At 34.7% G+C, this 18,459-nt stretch overlaps 2 protein-coding genes across 2 annotated transcripts; one reads left to right on the top strand and one right to left on the bottom strand.

The window, feature by feature from the left end:
* The first annotated feature begins 36 nt into the window (after positions 1–36).
* On the top strand, positions 37–696 carry LOC141696854 (non-specific lipid-transfer protein Cw18-like). The gene is made up of 2 exons (XM_074500984.1): positions 37–427; positions 537–696. The coding sequence occupies exons 1-2, from the start codon at positions 57–59 to the stop codon at positions 544–546; spliced, it is 381 nt and encodes a 126-aa protein (XP_074357085.1). The 5' UTR covers positions 37–56; the 3' UTR covers positions 547–696.
* A 588-nt stretch (positions 697–1,284) lies between these two features.
* On the bottom strand, positions 1,285–11,631 carry LOC141696850 (oligopeptide transporter 7-like). Its single transcript, XM_074500978.1, has 7 exons — positions 11,517–11,631; positions 10,959–11,437; positions 10,762–10,859; positions 2,826–3,395; positions 2,483–2,738; positions 2,136–2,318; positions 1,285–2,028 (listed from the first exon to the last, which is right to left on the bottom strand). Exons 1-7 carry the CDS (start codon positions 11,560–11,562, stop codon positions 1,417–1,419), a joined length of 2,244 nt encoding a protein of 747 aa, XP_074357079.1. The 5' UTR covers positions 11,563–11,631; the 3' UTR covers positions 1,285–1,416.
* Between the last annotated feature and the right edge of the window lie 6,828 nt (positions 11,632–18,459).

Genomic DNA, 18,459 nt, shown 5'->3' with positions numbered 1-18,459 from the left:
CAATTTGTCTACGTAACACATTCCAACAAACTTATACATTGCTTTCTAAGAAAAAAATGGCGAGGATTGCATACCTGATGATGTTGACTGTAATGGTGGTAGGTGCTTTCATGATGGTGGAGCAAGGGGAAGCTTTTACATGCGGAACATCACAACAAGAACGTACCAAGGCACTCTGTGATCCATTTCACAGAGGTGAAGTGCAGGATCCATCTGCCGAGTGTTGCAGCGCATTGAAAGCATTCCGTGAAATGGCCAAGACTAGAGAAGAGAGGAGGGAGCTGTGTCGGTGTGTACAGGAACGTGCTAACAGGAACAGAGCTGGTGTTCCTGGTCCAGAGGGTCGTATTCCAAAAATCGATGCTCTCCCTGGAAAATGTGGACTTCCTTTCATTTACTCTGCTGATCGTAAATTCGACTGTAACACGTAAGTTCATTTCACTAGCTGTTATCACCCTTTATCCTTGATAATGATTAACTTATTGACACGAGATCCATATGACTAATTATTTTTTCCTTTTTTGACAACTATGCAGCGTAAACTAAGCTGACCGCAGTTGGAGGAAAGACCAAAACACAATAAAACTATGGTCACATTGTATGTGCCTTTACACTAAATAAAACAATGAGAAGATGTACCTCAGATGGTTCATAATTTTCAATTCAATAAGGAATATAACTCCTTCTGTTTCACAAGTGTACTGTTTCTGGAGTGCTTTACTATGAATGTTTCTTATAAATTTCGATATAACTATTTATGCCAACTGATAGAAGACCACCTAGTGGTTTTTTATGCAAATGAGAAGTGACTACCACTTAGTTCTTGCAAGTTTGCAATGCCAGGAAGCAAAGAGACATATGAACTCCGTCAACAATCTCATAACAAACACTCGAAAAATATAAGTTATTCAATTTCCTACTGTCAAATCCAAATCGAACTTATGGTTCCATTTTTTATGAAAACTCTTTGGTTAAACGCTTTACTTAAGTTCATTATGGTAGATATTAAAATGAAAGTATGTATATGAGTACTTAGCAGGGGAGGAAAAAGCATGTATGAAGTGATTGTAGTAAGGCTTGCTTTTAGCTTCAATCTTCTGCAATTAGAACATAAAATTCAGTTTAAATTCAATCATAGATGGCAACTCAAGCATTGTATTTAGAAGCTACATCTGGATGTGTATCTGCAACTATTGGCACATTCATTCATGCTACCTTTCTCCTTTAGAGTTTTTGATTTGATTTTTAATATCGGTTATTTGATGAATCATGAGGGACTGTTCAAGAATGGAATGATAGTAATTTGTACAATTCTTTTGACAGAAACAATTACAAGAAAATGAATACAATGACAGAACTATTTATACAAAGTGAATCCACAATGAAAGCATGCATGACTTTGATTTCGACACTTGGCTACATAACCACAGGGCAGCCCTCCACTGCAATCCCTGGAGCTGTTGGACAGGAAGCATAAGGGCATCCATCAAGTTCATTGCCCCACCAATCAAGACCAATATTTTCCAGCCCCAGACAAAGATACAGAAGCACTCCCATAAAAGCCAGTCCAGCATCAAGTGCACCAGATAGAACATAATTATGGCGTTGCCACCAATCTGGTCTATATCTGTAGATTACAAATCCAGATAAAAATCCAACCATAATCCATGCAGTGTAGTTAACTGCAGTAGCTGGTGGCATCTGCCCTGTGGCGCCTATAAGCACTGGCATGTTTATGAGCCTAATCCACTCTTGGTCAGGGAATGCCCTGTGAGCTAACCAGACAAAGACAGGAGCAATTGCTCCAAGCAAAAAGAACCAATTCACCATTGCATAAGTGCCTAAATCTCCAAAAATTCTACGAGGGCCGATCAGTCCCCAGATAACAGATGCATCGTAGAAGACATGATCTCCCGGGCAAGTCCACACAGTGCCAGAAGACGCAGTTGCACAAATGTCAGGGATAGTTTCCATTAACCACCAGGCTGTTATCAAGTACACTAAACTTGCTATAAGCGTACCAACTATCTGAAATTTTGAGAAAAATCAACTCCAAAAATTAGATACTGAAAACTGATGATCTGCTACACAATGTTAGAAAGTAGCTAGCTATTGATCTAAGAACAGAGGCTAACCTGTGCCATGAACATAGTACGAGGTGGAATTTTCATGTAGTGACCAAGTTTAAAGTCTTGAAGAAAGGTAATTGCTTGTGTCATACTTATGTAACCATACACTTTGAAGCACATATTAGCAACCGGATATCCTGGATAGATGTATCCAATGATATATTCTGTAATGATGTTTAATCCTGGAGCCTATAGTTATATGGAAAAGATTTACGAGATAAGTATATAAAGCTTTTTTAGATTATAAATTTATGCTATATACTCGTATGAAGAACATGAAGTCATGAATGAATACATAACTTCTGACAGAACTTAATTTGTGAAAATTACGCTATAGAGGGAATGCATGGAACCTGGTTCGTAATGGCAGTGATGATTCCAATAGGCAGTGTAAAAAAGAAGGCAATGGCGCAAGCTAGTAGTACACCCCACCAAGGCAGCTGAAGTTGCTCATTGTAATACTCACAGGCAAAAATTGTAAGTGTTATGTTAACAATCAGGATGGACCAGAACCACCACTCTGGAACTTGTTTATATTTGCTCATAAGTCTAGTGTGTATGTCCATTTTCTTTTCTTTGAAACTCGATTTGCTTTGCTCCCATATCTCCCTGCAGATATCAATCCACAAAATAATTGACATTCATTTTACTACCAAGCAGGCATTAGTGTGTGTGCTTGAGAAAAAAAATTGTTACCTTCCATGAAATAGAAACACATGCATAACTGTGGCTGCAAGCGCTGCGAATCCAACACCATAAGTCATAGCAAAGAATGTACTAAGATAAAGAGGCCCTTCACGTTCATAAGCCGCGGAATCCAGGTGGAAATTATTGTCAATAATGGTTGTAATATTGTAAATTTGGCCAGATGAGGTGAAGAGTTCATCAGAAAAAATGGGGAAATTTTTTGCTTTATAAAAATTGAACCAGTAGCTTATAGGTGTCACAACATACATGACCAAAAAAAATCCCACAGCAACATTGGCAGTGGCAAACCAGGGGCTAGCTAACGGGCTTCCAAGGTAGGCCGAAATTGAAGACCAGTCAAGGCCAACAGCTCCGATTCCAAGGCCGTGGAGTCCAGAACCAAGTTGCTGTGCTAGAACTGATTTTGGGAAGATCCAGCAGATCCAAGAAAGGGAGGTTAACATTTGGAAGATGTAGCCAGGGAAGACGTAGAATGCAAAGCTGCAAATGAAGGCGATCACGAAGAACTGAGTTCGAGTTAATCCTCCTTTCGACCTCTCTTCTTTCTCATGCAGAGCCCTGTAAAACAATGCAGAAAACTTATTGCCAATTTTTTAGTTTGGACCAAGATGATGACTATTAAATTTCTTAGCAATATGTTACTTATCCTGATAATCTTATGAATGCCTCTGCTTATCTGGAAACCTAACCTTCATTTTAGAGATATCAAAGATATCGAAATATGTAACAATTAAATTTTTCAAAACTTACAGAACTTGAAATAAATTAGTTAGTATCATGAGATTGGGTCGCTGCGGATTCAGTTCATGGCGGGATGAAAGCACCGTGAGGCCTGGATATTGGTTCAAGTTGTGCATGTAAGCAAAAGACATGTCAATGTGATAATTTGTCTTGTAATGCCAAGGGATCGACTGTTTTTATATCGCGAGTGTTTTTTCTTCAGCTTTTTTGGTTGGTGAACACCCAAAGTTATTTGGGGACGAGCCGAGTTTCGAATCGATCTTAATTTGAGTCGAGACTAATCAAGTCGAGTCGAGCCGAGTTGAGTTGTCTCTTTTAATTAATCGAGACTAAATCTTAGGCCGAATTTGACTGATTTAATTTTACGAGCCGGCTTGTTAAAACAAGTCGGACGACTCGGCTTATTTAATTTAACACTTAATCGAGTCTAATCTCTTATCTAAACTCGATTCGTTTAGTTTCACGAGTTCAGTTGAGCCGGTTATTTTATTTTAGCGAACCGGAATTTTTATTCAAATTCGGCTCATTTAATTAAATAAATCGACAATAACCTACTGAAACGAATTCGAGCCGGACAAGCTCGAAAGCCGTCCGACTCCCCTAGTTCCATGTATGCTGGATCGAATGACCACGTCAACACGACCTCAGGTAAAAATGTTAACACACTCACGATTACAGTTTACAGCTCTAAAACAATCATTCGAGTACATGAATCTTATTGCCAAAAAATAAGTATAAGAATCAAGGTCCCCAGCCAGGCAACCGCCAGCATATAGTGGGACATTCTAAAAATTAATATAAATGTATTTGAGAATGCAAGATATTCATAGAAATTGGGAGAAGGTAATGTTCATTATCATTCCAAACTCAAAAGATAGAAACTACAGGCATGATCAGGCATGATCCCATATAACAGACACTAAGAAGGAAATAGACAAAGTAAACATAAGACAGAATAGAAAAAGCCTGAACACACTGTCACAGCAGTAGACTCAATCTCAGCCATACAAAATAAGAGGACAAACTCAGAACAGACAAACAAGAGTAATGATCTGATTTAGTCAACTAGACAACATAACAAAATGCAGAAAGACAGGAAGACATGTAGGATCCTCAATACTCCCCCTCAAGTTGGAGGTGGTGAATGGGCAGCAACTCCAAGCTTGGACAATAGATACTGTTGTTGTTGAACTGGTAGAACTTTGGTGAACATATCTGCAACTTGCTCAGAGGAAGGAACATGAAAAGTGTGAATGTGACCAGCTTTGATTTGATCCCTGATGAAGTGACAGTCTATCTCCACATGTTTAGTTCTTTCATGTAGAACAGGGTTGGCAGCTATAGCCAAGACTGCTTGGTTGTCACAGTGGAGTTGAGCAGAGGGTAGATTTTTAAGTCCAATATCTTTAAGGAGAGCAGACAACCAAGTAATCTCACAGGAGGTAAGGGCCATTGCCCTGTATTCGGCTTCAGCAGAGGACCTAGAAACCACACCTTGTTTCTTTGCTTTCCAGGATATAGGAGAATTTCCTAGAAGAACACAATAACCAGTTGTCGACCTTCTTGTAGTTGGACATGAGGCCCAATCACTGTCACAGTAGGCCTGAAGATGAGCTGCATTGGAGGTTGCCAATAAGATCCCTTGAGCAGGAGGAAGCAGCAAGTATCTTAGGAGTCTTTTGGCAGATTGCATGTGAGTTGATGTGGGTGAATGCATGTACTGACTGAGTAAGTGGACTGGAAATGCGATATCTGGCCTAGTGATGGTCAGATATATCAATTTTCCCAACAATCTTTGATAGGGAGTTACATCCTCCAAGGGTGTCCCAATATCAGGAGTGAGTTTGGTGTTAGGATCCATAGGTAAGGTGAGATGCTTTGCATCAGACAACCCATATGCATCAATTAAATCAAAAGTGTATTTCCTTTGAGACAAGAAAAATCCAGAGTTTGATCTGCTCACTTCAATTCCTAAGAAATATTTTAAAGGACCAAGGTGCTTCATATGAAACACAGATGACAACATGGATTGGATGTGCTCAATAGCTTCTTTGTTAGAACCACAGATCAGGAGATCATCAACATAAATTAGGATCACAGTCGTGTCCATCTTAGTCACCTTAGTAAAGAGACTATAATCTGATTTGGATTGTGAGAAACCAAGGTTGATCAAGGTCTGAGATAACTTACTAAACCACTGTCTAGGAGCTTGTTTCAAGCCGTAAAGAGATTTTAGTAATTTCAAAACAAATGAGGTGTGAGTCAAATTGGAACCTGGTTTGTTCTTGAATATTCTGCTTCCTATCCCAGTGTAACCTTGAGGGAACTTCATGTACACTACTTCTTCAATATCACCATGCAGAAAGGCATTTGACACATTCATGTGTTCAACGTACCAGTCCATCATGGCTGCAACAGCTAGTAATGCCCTTACTGTGCTCATTTTTGCCATAGGAGCAAATGTGGCAATATAGTCTTCTCCATACACTTGACTGCAACCTAGGGCTACCAACCTTGCCTTGTGCTTGTCAAGAGATCCATCTGCTTTACATTTAGTTTTGTACAACCATTTACATCCGATAGCTGTTTTTCCAGGAGGTAAAGTCACTACTTCCCAGGTCTTATTTAGTTCCACAACATCAATTTCAGAATTCATTGCTGCTACCCATTCATCTTGTTGGACTGCTTCTTTATAAAATATTGGACTAGTTGTTGTAGTGAGGGCACTCATAAAAAAAAAAAATTCGGTATCAATGGCAGCAGTTGCTATATTGGATACAGCATGGTTGACAATGTAGTCTTTTTGCCACTGTGGTCGAACATGAGTTCTAGTGGACTTTCTTGTGCCTTGGCTACTCACATTGGTGTCATCAATAGTATCATGCTCATCAAGAACTTGCACAGGAGTAGAGGATTGCTCAGGATTTGGATTCTCATCAGTAAGGAATAGTGAAAGATCTTCATCAGTTGCTGATTTCTGCAGTGGATGAAGGGACACAGCTGAAGGTTGAATGCACATAAAGTCTGAGTTGTTGTGAAAGGGGAATACTTGTTCATGAAACTTCACATCTCTACTGATAAACACAATTTGTGTGATCAAATTCAACAGTTTGTATCCTTTTTGAGTGGCTGGATATCCCAGAAAGGTACATGGTATTCCTGTGGCTGAAAATTTGTCACCTTTTGAACCATTGTTGTATGCGAATGCCAGACAATCAAAGACTTTCAGATGCGTATAAGGTGTGGGCTCTTCATAAAGGACTTCATAGGGAGTTTTGTTCTGTAATACTGGAGTTGGAAGCCTGTTAATGAGATGAACTGCAGTCATAATGCAGTCACCCCAATATTTTAAAGGTAGGTTTGCTTGGAATTTGAGAGCACGAGCTGTTTCAAGAATTTTTCTATGTTTTCTCTAGACCCTAGCATTTTGTTGGGGTCGATAGACACATGAGGTTTGGTGCACAATCCAAGTTTTGAGAAGAAAGATTTGCACTCCACAATATTGAATTCCAGAGCATTGTCTAATCTGATAAACTTAATCCGTTTTTTGAAGTGAGTGTCTACATACTGACAGAAAGCTGACATAGTTTGCAATGCTTCAGATTTCAGAGACAACAAATAGACCCAAGTGTATCTCGTTTTGTTATCCACAATTGTGAGAAAGTATCTATAGATTCCCTTGGTACATTCTTTGTAAGGGCCCCAAATATCAAGATGGATCATTTCAAACTTTTCTTTGGCTTGAGATTCACTATGATTGAAAGGCATTTTGATAAACTTTGCCATTGGGCAAGTTATGCAGATTTTGGGTTCAGTGTCAGATTTGTAAGAGAGGTAAGGGATTTGTTTGATTTTGGTTATGGGGGCATGTCCTAATCTCAAGTGCCACGTTTCAAGAGAGTTGGTTGAGGTGATTGGTGTGTGAGGTTTGGAGGGTGTAGCAGATAAGGCTGTGTGAGTTTTTGGTGTAGTTGACAGGTAGTACAAACCATTTCTGGCATATCCAACAACAAGAGTTTTTAAAGATCCACGATTAACAACATTGCAATGATCAGAGAAGAATTGAACATCACAATTGTTATCCTTAATCAGTTTTTGAATAGACAATAGATTATGTTTAAAGAAAGGAACACATAAAACTGAGTCAAGTTTGAGACCATTACCAAATGTTACAGTTCCAATGTGTGTCACAGTTATAGTGTCTCCAGTTGGAAGGTTGATTGTAGTGGTCTTTGCTGCAAGTGCAGTCTTTGATAGGTTGTGAAGATATGACGTCATATGATCAGATGCACCTGAGTCGATTATCCATTCACGTGTGTGACCAGTTACTTGATTGCAAGAAATCATCCCAGAAAAATGACAGTCAAGTTCATCTTCTGTGTCTGACCCTTTTATCTGATTTGCTTGAAGTTGTGGTATTAGTTTGGCCAGTTGTGCCAGTTGTTGAGCTGTAAATCCAGTATCTTCAACGTGAGTTTGGGCTGCAGCTGCCATTCTAGGTGTCAACTGCTGGTTGTAACCTCTGTTTTGAGGTGGATATTGGTTTCCAGATCTTTGAGTGCTTCGATTCAGAATTCCCTTATTGGTGTTGTTGTTTCCTTTGTGCTTTGGATGCCAAGGAGGATAGCCAATCACTATCCAGCATCTCTCAGTTGAATGACCTTTCACTCCACAGTGTGTGCATTGGAGATTTCAGTTTCTGGGGTTTTGAGTTTTGCTGTACATTGCCATGCTTTCTGTATCAGCTTTTGTAGTGTTTAACAGGTCTCTTTGGGCCTCTTCTTGTTGCAGAGCAGCAGATGCAGTCTCCACAGATGGCAAGGGGTTAGATAACAGAAGTTGACTCCTTTGTGGTCCATATATTTCATCAATGCCATTCAAGAATTGAAACAGCCTCATTTCTTCTTTTTGCAGTTCAATGGCATCAAGGAGTTTTTGAGTTTCTGGTGTCGGACTTGACACATTAGGCAAGACATTAAGACAATCCAGTTCTTCCCACAAGCCCCTCATGGCAGTATAGTACTCATTAATAGAGGACCCGTTTTGTTTCACATCATATACTTGCTTGTTCAGTTTATATTTCCTTGAACCATTTGTTAAAGCAAAACGTTTTTCAAGATTTTTCCAAATATCACTAGCATTTGTCATATACATCACAGATTTTCTAATAGTTGGAGATAGATTATGAGTGAGCCAAGCAATTACCATGTTATTGCAGGTGTCCCACATGTCTCGTTTTGTATCATCATCTGTTGATCTGCTTATTGTTCCAGTTACAAATCCGAGCTTTCTTTTTGAAGCCAGATTTATTTCCATAGATCGGCACCAAGATCTGTAGTCAGATGACCCTTGAAGTTTTTCCACTTGAATCGAACTTGCACTATCAGATGGGTGCAGGAATAGAGGGTTCAACATTTCTTGGTATGTGACCCTTCCTGAGTTGGCAGAACTTGTAGATCCACTGGTAGTCATTTTTAACAGAGAAAGAAGGTGTAGAAGGATTATGAGAGATGGGTTTGACTTTTCAGGGAAGGTTTGTTTTTGAGCAACCTTGCTCTGATACCATAAAGATTAATATAAATTTATTTGAGAATGCAAGATATTCATATAAATTGGGAGAAGGTAATGTTCATTATCATTCCAAACTCAAAAGATAGAAACTAAATGCATGATCCCATATAACAGACACTAAAATGGAAATAGATAAAGTAAACATAAGACAGAATAGAAAAAGCCTGAACACACTGTTACAGCAGTAGACTCAATCTCAGCCATACAAAATAAGAGGACAAACTCAGAGATAAACAAGAGTAATGATCTGATTTAGTCAACTAGACAACATAACAGAATGCATGAAGACATATAGGATCCTCAATACATTCTACTCATTCGTTTAAATAATTCCCACCGTCCAAATCACATTTTTGTAACGTTCCAGTTCAATATAACCCATGACATTTACATCCAGCATCAGTACCGAATAAACATGTTACATATACATCCAGTTGAGTCACGTCAACATGCATGTCCTTAGCCGACAATCAATACTATTAGTGTTGCAAGTAGTGATTACTTGTAATAATTTATGTCTTAATACACAATTCTGAATGATTAGCTGCAAATTTTAATATTGTACATGTCATTTTTTTATAATACATACAGTGATGTATAATTTAAGCTTCAGTTTGACAAAATTTCTAATTTTTTAGTGTAGCTAGTAAGAATTTGAATCAATAAAATAGTTGGCCGATTTATTTGTATTTTTATTCTACCAAACTTTAACTTTGGAAGAATTGATAAAATTATTTGATCTTAATGATTATTTCGGAGACATGTTTTGAATTTTGTAATAAAGTATTTTCATAATTTAATGGCGGGACCGCGGGAGTTCTAAAATTGTCTATGATACGCATGGCATTCAATGACTTTTTGGACCGTTTAATGAATTCAAGTCTCTCTTTTTCATATTTGTTGACAAGAAGATGACCAAAAATATCAGCAGAATGATAACTGTCAAAAAATTTAGCTAGGAGAATATAATTTTAAATTATATTAAAAAAATTTGATTATCTTAATTAGTAAAATTTAAATTAGATTAACATTTATATATATATATATTATATTTTAAAGTTAATAAAAAAGTGGAAAATAAAAATAAGTCGAGAAAAAACAACGTTACTAACAACTTATCAGTTTATAAGTTATAAATTTCACTCATAACTTGGGTTGGGTCGACAAATACTGGTCACTGTGGCTACAAGTCAAAGTAATAATTATTCAAATTATATCTCGTATAATTAAAATAATATTAACAATTCAATAAAACGGATATAATTGATACTCCCTCTGTTTTTATATGTTTGTTATTTGATTTTTGTGCACGTAATTTAAAGTGGTTTGACCGTGTAGTTAAAATAATTATTTTTAAAAAGTTCTTTTTGAACTTTAGTATACGTTATATATTTTTATTGAAAAAATAAAATTTTAAAAATAATTATTTTTATCCGCCGGTCACAACATCTTGAGATGTATGCAAATAAGTCAAACGACAAATATATAAAAACAGATGTAGTAATATTTATTTTCATGCCACAAAAGATTCGTAAAAAGGGAAAATTCAAATGCATATTTTAAAGAATTAAATTACTGTCCAAATTAATTAGGTTTAAGTTGTTGAAAGTACCTGAACAAGGAGACTTGAACGAGATTAGCAGGCCACCACATAGCAGCTGGCTCCACTAAATATCTTCTGAATATTCCAGCCCACCCGAACCCCAGTATCTACCATTCAACACAACCATTTCATTTTCACTCTCGATCTACCACAACATTTTCAAATAAAAATCTAAAATAAAAACAAATTCAAACTGAAAACGATACCTGAGTTGTTAGAACAACAAGCAACGAGACAAAGAACGTGATGTGACGCGCATAAAAAATCTTCACACCGGTTACAACATGAATTGCGTAAACTGAACCCGCACCGGAGTTTGCGAAAATCGTAATAAGTACGTGTTCTTTCACGTTAAATGGCCCTGGATTCATCGTAAACTCGAATCTGGTTCCGCGGAAAAATATTCGGTCTGTTATTTTAGCTGCCATTAGTTGACCTAATGGCACCACGGCGATCTGCGCTGAGATCGCGGTGATGGTCAACGGTTCGGTTCGGTACCAAAAAAATTGGTTGAGAAATGATAACACTACGCATGAGAGTGTTCCTAAGACCCACATTCGGAAAGTGAGTACCGGTAGGGTTTCGTCGTCGGTTGTCGGGACGGTGAGCGCAACTTGCCTGATCGGAGACTGATCATCACACTCATCTTCTTGATGCACGGCTGAACTCAACGGAAGATTTGGTACTGGTAAAATATGTTACCATTCGTCAGTCAATAATTTTTACAAAGCAATAGTGAATTTGAAGGATAAATTTGTACTTACGTAGAGGAGTTTGAATTTCGTGTGAGAATGATGATCGTTCCTCCATGGATCTTTCTTCTCAAAATAAGAAGGCAGCAAGCTAGCTTATCTATATATTTAGTTTGTCTTCATAAATACTTCTTTATTTTATTCTATTTCTTAACCTGTTCATTTCTATACACTTTCCTTTTTTGGATGTTCCATTCAATTCTATACATTTCAAACTTATCAAAAATAGTAAAAATTTAATAATTTAAAAATCAACCACATTCACTACTTTATTTCACTACACTCACTTTATTCATTAAAATGGTTTCACCACTTTAACCAACTTTATACTTTTTTTCATTAAATTACACTTTTTCTTTTTCTCTCATCCCACTATCTTAACAAAACTAACATTATTTTATTATATTTTTTGTCATCCGTACCCAAACCATTTGTATACAAATAGCTGGGACGGAGGAGTACTAAATTATTTTCGTGTTTGATTTCAAACGAGAGAGGACCATTATCATGATAGCATGCCAGATATAATAATACGGTTTTTCTTATGTGTGTCAGTACACACAACAAAGTACTAGATTTATAAGTTTGGTGCATTTTTATTGGCGGAATTGTTGTAAATGCATGGGTCTATCAATATTTATGATTTGAGGTTAGTACCTATTGTATATCCTTAGAAAACCCGGTAATAATAAAACTCATGATTCTTGTAAACGTGTAAATTCATTGCAGTAACATTAATTTATTTATTTAGGCAAGGGAGCAATATTCATTTTTCTATTTTCAGTTTTCAGTTGTATGTATTTTGATTTTAGAGATTTGCATATAAAAAGTAATTTTTATAACGTGTAAAAAAGTAAAGAAAATAATTTAATACCACAAAGATCCATTTTGAAGGAGTAATAAATTAATGACGTGCATAAGTAAGAATCTGCAAAGATTCCAACCACCGAATTGAAAGGAGTTGCTAGCTTTAATTCATACAACGACGGAATATGGTCCTAACAAATTAGTTAGGTAACATTCTTGCTGGTCTACTTTTGTTTTGCCTGTTACGTTCATGATTCACCTATTGTTTGTATATATACGCCAAGTGTTCAAATGAGATCCTTTTTAAAATATGTATTATTAAATAATTTAATTATAATATTACTCATTTTATATTTATTATAATTAGATTATTTCGAGAAATATGTATCCAGGAATTTTTTTGATTCCTAAACTTATGACACCATGAGATTATGAATCAAAACTATCCCGGATACCCATTTCTCGAAATAATCAAATAATAATAATTAAATGAGTAATATTTAATAAAAAATATTATTTTATTATTTAATGATATTTAATTTACTAAATTTATAAAATACTTTTCAAAAAATATAAATGTGAACATAAGAAATCCATTTTGAAAATGGCTTATTTATTTTAAATTTTTTAATTTTTTTTTGTGACACAAAAAAATTGTTTTTTAAAAAAGAAAAAATTCATTGTATATGATTCTTACGGAAGGAGAGGAAATTTTTTGGAATTCGTGTGTTCCTTTTTTATTACTTAATTCAAAATTTTAAATTTAATTACTTTAAAAATCATAAATCATAAAAATTGAAAATAATATAAATTTACTTGTGGAAGGAGAAGAACAAGAAATTGCTTCTTTATCGCCTTAATCTCTTGAAATTGTCTCGATTATACCTATTTTTGTGTTTTAATCGAATGAAAACTACTCCCTCCGTCCCTCCCAATTGTTATCGTTTCTGGTAGAGTGTCCGGCACGCATTTTAAGATGAATAGAAAGTATAGTTCTATAACTTTTTTTTAAAAATTTTCTTTTTCTGAATAAAAATAGAATGTCTAAACTTTTATTCAGAAAAATAAAATTTTTAAAAAAAGATAAAGAACTATACTTTCTCTTCATCTTAAAATACGTGTCGGACACTCTCTCAGAAACGATAACAATTGAGAAGGACGAAGGGAGTATTAATTATAGAAAATAAGATTTATCAGTTCTCGTCTTGAGTCCTTCAGCAATGATTCATTGCAGAAGGATTTGTTGGCCGTGAAATAAACTCCGGCCATGGTTGGTTGGGGAAGGGACCATATATATAAATCTCATAAGTAAAGGCATGTTCGTGTATATATATATATATATATATATATATATATAATATCCTATTATGTGCGATGTATGAACTGATTATAACATTTATACTTTTATTATTTTATTATTATATAAATTAAATTATAAAAAACAATAACTATATAATATTGAGATTAATTAAGTTAAAATATATGTATTATATTATTGAATGATTCAAAATTTAATTAGTTAAAATCTTAAAAGTCATCCTGCTACGGCCTATAAATCGCTTTGTTGCACGCTTGTAGAGCATGTAGAAATCGGAGTATTGAATAGCAAAAAAAGCCCTCAAGTGTCATTATTTGGGGTTAAATATCCTTCAATGTCATTTTCTAAATTATTGGCCTCAAATATCACTCTTTAACATAATTTCGTTTAACGTTTTCATTTTAATCCAAAAATAGTAATTCGTTTTCTGTTTTTCTTATTTTTTTTCTTTTCTTAATACTTAAAAATAACTTCATCTTACGTTTTTATACCAAAACTCAACACTTTTCAGGGATAACATTAAATGAATCAAAGTTTTCATATTTTTTTTTGTTTTTTACCCAAAATGCTAAATAACGTTATGTTTTCAAGTTTAAAACACTACTTTCAGGGGTATTTTATTCATATATATAAATATTTCAATATTTTTAAATCTTGAACTGAGAATTAGTGAAACCAAAAATATTAAAAAGTGGGTCCTAATTTAACAATTCTTAACATTTTAGGATTCACCAATCTCCTTTTGAGTTTTAGAAATATTAAAAAATTAAATTAATAAAATATACACCGATTTAGGGTTTAGGATTTTAGGTCTTTAGGCCCTAGACCCTAATTTAATCTACGGGGCCCTAAACTCTAGAAACCGAACCGTAATTATTAATTGTTTTTAATATTTTAAGTTTCACCAATTCTCGAATGGGTTTTAAAAATATTAAATATTTATAGATATCAATAAAACACGAATTAAAAATCCCTTAAAATAACGTGTTAAGCTAAAAAACATGACATTATCCAATATTTTGGGTAAAAATAAATTAAAATAAATAAGTAAATGCAAAACGTAACTTCAACTTGGGTTTTTCTACAAAAACAAAACATTAGACTCCGTTTTAGCATCAAAAACAAAAAAAAAAAATATTTTGAAAAACGTAGCATGAATATACATTTTGCATATTGAAAAATAAAAAATAATAAAAACGAAACGCGAAATTGCGTTTTTGGTTTAGGACCCCGAGATCCCGTTTTGAATTGACATTTGGGGTCATATTTTTCCAAAATGTATTAAGGACCATTTTACCCCAAATAAGTGATATTTGGAGCCAACACCCTTAATGATTTGGTATTTTTTTTAATATTGTTTTTTTGAAAGTGTTTGGTTCCTATAAAAGATGATAGAAGTTGAGTGCAATTAGAAATTAAGTTAGATAATAATTTATGATATTTGTAGTTATGTTAAATACATGATTTAATTTTTTAAATAAATAATATTTGTTTAAACTTTATTTTAAAAGATGTTAGTAGTTTTTTTAGAAATGTGTTAACCAACCGACTAAACGAAATCATGTTTCGCTGATAATAGTACAGTATAAATGATGTTTAACATATATTTGATTAAGAAAAATGTTAAAATCCAAAATTGGTTTAAACGAAATCATGTTTCGCTGATAATAGTATAGTATAAATGATGTTTAACATATATTTGATTAAGAAAAATGTTAAAATCCAAAATTGATTTTTAGTTTTCAAATCAAATTGAAAGCGAAAATATAAAACTGTCCATGTAAACACGTATTTCAGCCCCTAACCAACACTTTATGGGAGGTTAGTTTGGTCTTTTAGCTTAATTTTGTTATGAAAATAAAAAATTTCCTTTAAATTTAACATTTTCTTGATTAATTGAAACTAATATTTCCTTTTTAATTAAAACTAATATTACACTTTCAACTTATGTCTGTTCATAATTTAGTGGACAATGTATAAATATAAGCTCAGATGGTCTGGATAAGCCAAAGCCATGCATATCTTTTTAGCAGTGTTGTGTACTTGTGCTAAATTACTTGTCGTGTGCAAATTAGCAATTAACAATTATACATACACTAAATAAAATAACATGTACCATTCAAATTTATGGCCCAATTTTACACGCTACTCCAAATTTCAAATATGTCCTGTATTTTTTGTTTGGCTTTTAATCAAAACAAATTTCCTAAGCTTGAATTCAAGAAAAAGACTCGTGATTATTATGTTCGAAAAAAATTAAGCAATGCAACTATTAGTAATTTCTTTTACGGTTGAACCTCCATAAAATAGGAATCGATAATAATAATTTCGTTAAAATAATAATTTTGTCCGGTACTAACATTTAGAAGACTTTTAATTTAAGACAAAAAATTTAAGAATTTTAATTTAAGTATTGTAATTTAGTTACTTCGTTTTTTTTAAATTCAATACGTAGTATAATTTTTCAATATCTAGAAGACTTTTAATTTAAGACAAAAAATATTTGGAAAAAACTAAGCAGATTCGGATATTCGATCTGTGGTCTGAATGAATCCGGATATGAACCGGCTTGTGAAAAACTCGGTTCCGGTCCGATCCGACTCTAAATCCGATAAAATAAATGAATATGAATATGAATATGGATTTAGGTCGATTCAATCCGATCAGGATCCGTTGACTAATGACTAATGACTGATGTAACGAAATGTGCTCTTAATACAGTTAATTAAGCTCTTTAAATAATATAGTTTTAAATGATATAGTTGGGACATAAAAAATTATCAATAACGGTTGAGAAAGCTGTGTTCCTTGATTAGGAGAATGGAAGGGTGATTCTGGAGGTCAGACTAAAAGACCCAAAATCGATTGCGATGAAGTTGTTTGAGACTGTGGACCTTGGATTCAGAGGAGGTTTCAACCTCATCTTTTTTTGTGATGATTTGATTACCAAACATGTTAAGCACTATTGGAACAGTTCTTTTTAAGGAGCTCTTCTTAGTATCGCTGGAATGTGAATTAGTAAGTGACTACTACGAAGATGATTTCCTTTTTTAGGTATGTACATGATCAGCCTTGGTGCTGCTTCGCTAAGCTTAAAAACTAACATAAAAATTCAATCATGGAGTAAAATGATGATCAATATCTTTCCTTTAGAATATCAATATTATGACTGATGGACTTGTCACAATGAACAAGTTTCAAATATTTTAACAGCCTCTTCTTTCTTCCATTTGATAAAAAACAAGGAATATCGAGAAAAATATCTTACAGCGTAGGATCAACCAATTTCAACTCGATGACAGTGGTGCTGTAGTCATTGTAATCTCTGGTTTGTACAACACATGAGTCCTACAAATTTGTGCATGTCCATTGCTTGTTACTTTAATTCTAGTGTGACCTTTTGTGACCAAAAAGATCGATCTTGGGACTATTACCATAGACTTGACAAAACCATCAGGTACAAAATACTCAAAATTGTTATCGCCCTCATAGCAGATGAATACCCCCAAATAATTGTGCGGCACATTAGGTGGCAAATCTAAGTACATTGTAGACTCTGCAGCTGAGGAATCGTCTGACAACTGTGGCGGCAAATTTAAACACGTTGTTGAGCCATCTTCAGTTGATTGACCAATCCAATCCGGAAACTTTTCTGACCCAATCCAAATCTTGATTTCATGCCCAAATCCAGAGTATGTCTTGTGAAACGAAAAAGAAGAATAAATTTATGTTAATAACAGATATTTATAACTTAATGCATGCTACTTCCACAGGGGGAAGTTGCATACTTAATAAATATACGAAAGGAGTAGGAGAAAATTGAGAGAGTGATAGAGAGGGGAAGAGAGAGGCAAAAGGCTATTAATTTTGTGTAATTGATAATCTGCCGAACAGAAAATAATCTTAGGCCAGTTTCGGGTTAGAGATTCACCAGACCTGAAATAATCGCTTTGTCAAAGTACATGCCACTAGAGAGGAGTTGCAATATCCCAAATGGAGTTCTGTTAAAGAAGTGAGTTCCTCCAAGCCTTGAATCTGTGTCAAACCACCACAATATGTGAAGTTCAATCTCTCCAGCTGTTTTAAATTTGAAAGATTTGGCAATCGTCCGAGAGAGTGAAAGTTATATGCATTTATCTCTTTCAGATTTGGAGGAAGTTCTTCAATAGATAATAGATGACAGATAATAGATGACGACATCTGTAAATAATCAAATATTCTAGGTTCGAGAGCTGACTAATACAATCTGTCTTGATTCTATGGCAGGGAGTTTTTTCAATCGAGTTGTAACACTTGCATCTAGCTTCTTCAACCTTGTCAGCTGCCACAATTGCTCTGGTAATATTTCTAGTTCTGTGCATTGAGAAATATCTAGAACTTCCAATGATGTCAAGTTGCCAATGGTGTCCGGAAGAGTTTTAAGTTTGTAGTTATTGTTTAACGTCAACACAACCAGCTTATCAAGACTTCCAAGTGAATCCGGTAGTTTCAAGACATCTATTCTGGGCGCATAAAGCTTTCTTAGGGATTTTACGTTCCCAATTTCTTTAGGCAATGCTGACAACCGATGACAACAAGTAATATCTAGAACTTCCAACGTTCTCAAGTTGCAAATGGCGTTTGGAAGAGATTTTATGTTACTGCTAAAGGCTAATGACAGCCTGACAAGCTTACTAAGTCGTCCAAGCGAATCTGGTAGTCCCCCAACATTTACTTGCCACGCACTGATCTGTGTTAGGGATCCAATGTTCCCCAATTCCTTTGGCAATGCTTTGAGGCTGCTGCAGTTATCAATGCGTAGACTTTTTAGTGCTCTCAAGTTGCAAATGG

The sequence above is a fragment of the Apium graveolens genome, chromosome 11 (assembly GCF_009905375.1).
Source record: "Apium graveolens cultivar Ventura chromosome 11, ASM990537v1, whole genome shotgun sequence".
Classification (NCBI taxonomy): domain Eukaryota; kingdom Viridiplantae; phylum Streptophyta; class Magnoliopsida; order Apiales; family Apiaceae; genus Apium; species Apium graveolens.
The sequence above is the reverse complement of the archived record's forward strand: the minus strand, read 5'-3'. Positions and strand labels throughout refer to the sequence as shown.